This window comes from Boleophthalmus pectinirostris, unplaced genomic scaffold, assembly GCF_026225935.1.
Source record: "Boleophthalmus pectinirostris isolate CB_2022bp ecotype Guang Dong unplaced genomic scaffold, ASM2622593v1 HiC_scaffold_8, whole genome shotgun sequence".
Classification (NCBI taxonomy): domain Eukaryota; kingdom Metazoa; phylum Chordata; class Actinopteri; order Gobiiformes; family Gobiidae; genus Boleophthalmus; species Boleophthalmus pectinirostris.
Window position 1 is genome coordinate 5790865 of NW_026571515.1, and position 4756 is coordinate 5795620.

A 4756-nucleotide genomic window follows, 5' to 3' on the forward strand; every position below is an offset into this window, starting at 1 on the left:
CAGCGGTGGAACGTCACAGTAAGTTAAAGTATTGAAAGTGCAGTACTTACATTTCCTGTATTACTCAAAATTGACTCACGTGCGCTTTAAAGGTTCAAAAATACAATAACTCCTTCTGTGAACAGGGACAACTCTCCACAGATCTGAACTGTAATTTGGCGTAGCGCTGTAACCTGCTCCTGTCTCCCTCGTGATGGACAGGTCTGATCAGTTTGGTTGTGTTTTGTTTCATTCACATGTTTGAGTAATCCTGTGTTATTAACAGCTATATTTGACCTTTTGTTTAGTAGAAATGGGCAATTCCAGGGCTAAAATCATCCGAATTATTCTAGTGAAGTGAAGAACAATGTGGAACAGAGTGTTTTTTGTTTGGGAGAAGAACTCAGCCTAAATATGCATGATTTGTGTGATAAATATTGTTTGTGTGAATGAAACAAAAAACACGACTCCAGGTCAGTTTGTGATGAGGAAACAACATTATAACACTGATCAGAAAATAGTGTAATATAGCCCTTTAAACATGTAGGTACCTGTACCTAAGTAGATTTTTAAACTGGATATTTTTTTGTTTTATTTCATTACATCTACTCCACTACATTTTTGAACTGGACTGAAAAGTAAAAGTATTTGTATTATTGTCTGAGACCTGCTGAAAAGACACGTTTGTAGTTTGAGCAAACAAAAATAAACAACTAAAAACTAGCAAAAAAAATATTCATTTGTTGCTGTTGGACAAAATTCAACACAAATCTGTATCAAAATCACTACATTTGAAGCTTTTTAGATCGCAAGCTGCACAAAATTCTTTTACTTTTAACTCTTTAAATACAAGTAGTTTTACTTTAGTATTTCTGTTGCTTTGGTATCTGTACTTTTACTTAAGTAACAAAATTGAGTACTTTTCCACCACTGACAAGCAGAGGTGGCGAACTAGCCAAAAACTGTACTAAAAGTAACGTTACTTGAAACTAATATTACCCAAGTAGAGGTACAAACTGATCCAAGAAAAATAAATCAAGACTGGGGAAAAAAGGAGAAACAAGTTAAAGAGTAACTGTCAGGACAATTTATAATCTGAAGGACTAAACTTTAAATAAAGCACAAATCTGGTATTTTCACCATGGTAACGGCCATAGAGGTACATTTAGAACACCCCCAGTGTAAGGCAAGGCAAGTTTATTTGTACAGCACAATTCGTACACAAAGTAATTTAAAGTGCTTTACAGAATAATTAATACATTAAAATCATAATAAAAACAAATCAAAACATAAATAATCATGAAGATTAAAATTAAAAAAGAGAGACATAAATTGGAGAGAAGAGTGCGGAATGAAAACCTTTCAGTTATTTGCACAGTTAAACAGAAATGTTTTGAGTCTGGATTTAAAGTGTCACAGAAGAGTCTGTCTCACATGTTCAGACTGTTCAGGTTTTAGTGCGACGTCACTGTATCAATAGGTGATGATGAATCATTTTGTGAAGGATAAAGTTAATATCTCTGTAAATATTGAGTTAAAACAATGAAACAAAACTGACATTTCTGTTCACAAGATTCACAAATCACTAATTAATTGTTATTGTTAAAAGAAACAATAGATTGTATTAAAATGTAAACAAATTAAATTGTCCATTCCATAAACATTCAAAGTGTGATACAATTAGTAATCCATTTTTCATTTTAACTTATCACCTGTATGACATAGGCCTATTTTATTTAAGTTTACACATATAGATATATGTCTGTAGCAACTGATCCTTGTCTTTGTTTTCAGTAAGAATGTAGTGCAGTTTATTCCAAGTTGAGGACAAATGAATGATCTAATATTGTAGATGTTCTTATTTGTCTGTGTGAGTATCATTCTTTACTCTTTTTGACAGGTGTAATTCTCAGAGGAGCTGATTTATCAATATTTTTACTATTAAACTCTGGTGAAAAAAATGGTAGGATGTTCCCAGAGAAAGAGCAGTGAGTGAAAGAGTAGAGCAGGTCTGCACTGTCCACATCATAAAAAGAGACCAGACCCTGGTCATGATCCACAAAGACCCCCACAGTCTCAGGATTGGTCCTCAGGGACAGAGGGATGGGAGGACCAGCACAAGCTTTATACTGATCATCCACCAGTCTAATTGTCCAGTATCCACTCTGTGGATTAAGAGTAACTGTTCCCTTTCTCTCCACTGATTCTCTGGCCACTCCTAAAAACCAGATCTTTCCTTTGACCTGAACCTGGAAGTAGGACCTCCCTGAAGAGAACTTCTGTTTCCCTAAAACACAGGCTGTTGTAGAAAATCTCTGTGGTACATCTGGATAATTCATCATCACTTTCTTGTATTTAACCTGTTTATTATCATGAGACAAGACCAGATTTGGATGAACTGTGTCAGGATCCAGAGTCACGTCCACTTCATACTGCTGCACTCTCCTCAACTCGGCCTCAGAAACCTTCTTTATCTGTGGAACAAGAGTCTTCTCCAGCTCAGACACAGCTTGAGCTACGAGACCATCGTACGACTGAGGAGAAACCTTCACTTGTGTCCAGTCCTCCAGCTCTGGAGCAGGTTTCACTGAGGAGAAGGTCTGGATAAAACTGAAGTGGTCCTCAGAAACCAGCTTCATGTCAGCTCTTCTCTGCTGCAGGACACAGATCTCCTGCTCTAACTTCTCTATCAGCTCTGAGGCCCTGTCCTCCACCTTCTTCTGATCTCCTGTGATTCTCTCTTTGAACTGGTCCAGACTCTTCTGAACACACTCCATCAAATCTGTGAAGACTTTAACCCCCTCAGCCATCTCCAGATCAGCGTTCTTGTTGTTAACCTTCACAGAGTCCTGGATGTCCTGGATCTTCTGTCGCCTTTGTTTCACCAGTGTCTCCAGCTCTGCCTGCTGTCTCTCACACTCCTCTTTGAGGGGCACTGCAGGGTGGTCTTTGTGCTGAGAGAAGGTGCACTGCAGACAGATGAACTTCTTCTCTGTTTTACAGAACAGCTCCAGAAGTTTGTCGTGCTCTTGGCAGATGCGCTCCTCCAGGTTCTCCACGGGGCAGATGAGGTGGTGTCGTTGGAGGCGGGCGGTGCTCCGGTGAGGCTCCAGGTGAGTGGGGCAGTAGGAGGCCAGACAGACCAGGCAGGACTTGACCGCCCTGAGTCTGGGTTCAGAGCACATGTCACAGGGAACACCTCCTGCTTCAGACGAGTCCTGTGACTCCTCGTGGTCTGGTTCCTCTTGAGGTCCTCTGAACTGGGAGACCATCTCAGACATAAAAGTGTTGGTTTTTAGTTGAGGTCTGGAGCTGAAGTCCTCCTTACAGACTGGACACTGGTACTGCTCGCTGTGGTCCCAGTGCTGATAGATGCAGGTTTTGCAGAAGCTGTGTCCACAGGAAGTGGAGACAGGGTCAGTGAAGACCTCCAGACAGATGGAGCACAGGAGCTGGTCTTCAGACAGAACACAGCTGACAGACGCCATTTCTGTGACACAACAGAGAGAGACGTCCTGTGTTTTAATGAATGAATGATTTAATTAATTAATTAATCAATGTATTTATATAGCACCTTTAAAGATACCCAAAGAGCTTTACAGTTCATTATCCAGTCACTCCACACTCAGTGGTGGTAAACTACTACTGTAGCCACAGCTGCCCTGGAGCAGACTGATGGAAGCGAGGCTGCCAATCTGCCCCATCGGCCCCTCGACCACCACCATCACTCATGCACACTCCACTCTCATACTAGGCAATGTGGGTGAAGTGTCTTGCCTAAGGACACAACGACAGTTTTGCCACTGGCGCCTCCACTGTGGCACCTTTAATTCCCAGTGTCTCCCATCCAAGTACGAACCAGGCCTGGACTTGTTTAGTTTCTGAGATCTGACGGGATCAGGCTTTGACAAGCCGATATGGCCACATTTTAGAGCCAATGGCCTTTGTAGGTGTATTTGTGCAGTAATAGTAACAGTATGTGGAGTGACAGTAGTAATAGTAGAAGCAGCTGTGGAACACCACAGAGAAACATTTACAGTTAGTGGCAGGAGCAGGATTTACAGCAGTCGACAAGAAACAGCTTCATTGTGGGAGGCTAAAGCTAAACCCAGAGACAGAAGTTTTCTACAGACATTTTAGTTATAGAAGTTAAACAAACAGTTAACTTTGACAGATAATTCAGAGTAACATTTAAACATGTTTCACTTGTACTCACTGAATGTGTGAATCTGTTTTCCAAGCTCAGAAGACGTCAGGTGAACTCTGTGTAGATCAGAGACTGTCGACAGGCAGCTGCTCTCTAAGTTTCACTTTCATTTCTCTTGTGTAACACTGAGGTGAAGCTCCTCCCCATTCCCTGGTTAGACTCCACTCCACACACCACATCAACACAGTGATGTGTGTAGAAGAAGACTCTGTTATAGTGGGGAAACATATGACTGAAATCAATACAGTCCACAAAAGAATGACCAGGGAAACATTTGGTAAACAGTGAAGTCGACCACAGAGAAACAAGTTGGACTCAAAGTCTTAAAGTTACAGCAAATGTGTTCAGACAAAACACACAGTAGTAGTAGTAGTAGTAGTAGTAGTAGTAGTAGTAGTAGTAGTAGTAGTAGTAGTAGTACTGTAGTAGTAGTAGTAGTAGTAGTTTAGTAGTAGTAGTAGGCTATAGTAGTAGTAGTAGTAGTAGTTAGTAGTAGTAGTAGTAGTAGTAGTAGTAGTAGTAGTAGTAGTAGTAGTAGTAGTAGTAGTAGTAGTAGTAGTAGTAGTAGTA

The 4756-nt window shown here is 40.6% G+C and overlaps 1 protein-coding gene across 2 annotated transcripts; it reads right to left on the reverse strand.

Annotated features, from left to right (window-relative positions):
- Positions 1-1156: 1156 nt before the first annotated feature.
- On the reverse strand, positions 1157-4495 carry LOC129412322 (E3 ubiquitin-protein ligase TRIM39-like). 2 transcript variants are annotated; one of them, XM_055165718.1, is made up of 3 exons: positions 4196-4353; positions 2340-3469; positions 2069-2266 (listed from the first exon to the last, which is right to left on the reverse strand). In XM_055165718.1, exons 2-3 carry the CDS (start codon positions 3465-3467, stop codon positions 2198-2200), a joined length of 1197 nt encoding a protein of 398 aa, XP_055021693.1. In that variant the 5' UTR covers positions 3468-3469; positions 4196-4353; the 3' UTR covers positions 2069-2197. The 2 variants fall into 2 exon arrangements, with proteins under 2 accessions (XP_055021692.1, XP_055021693.1); XM_055165717.1 differs by having other exon boundaries at positions 1157-3469; positions 4196-4495.
- Between the last annotated feature and the right edge of the window lie 261 nt (positions 4496-4756).

Excerpts from the sequence above, each read along its gene's own strand:
- LOC129412322 (XM_055165717.1), bottom strand. The coding sequence starts at position 3,467 with ATGGCGTCTGTCAGCTGTGTTCTGTCTGAAGACCAGCTCCTGTGCTCC.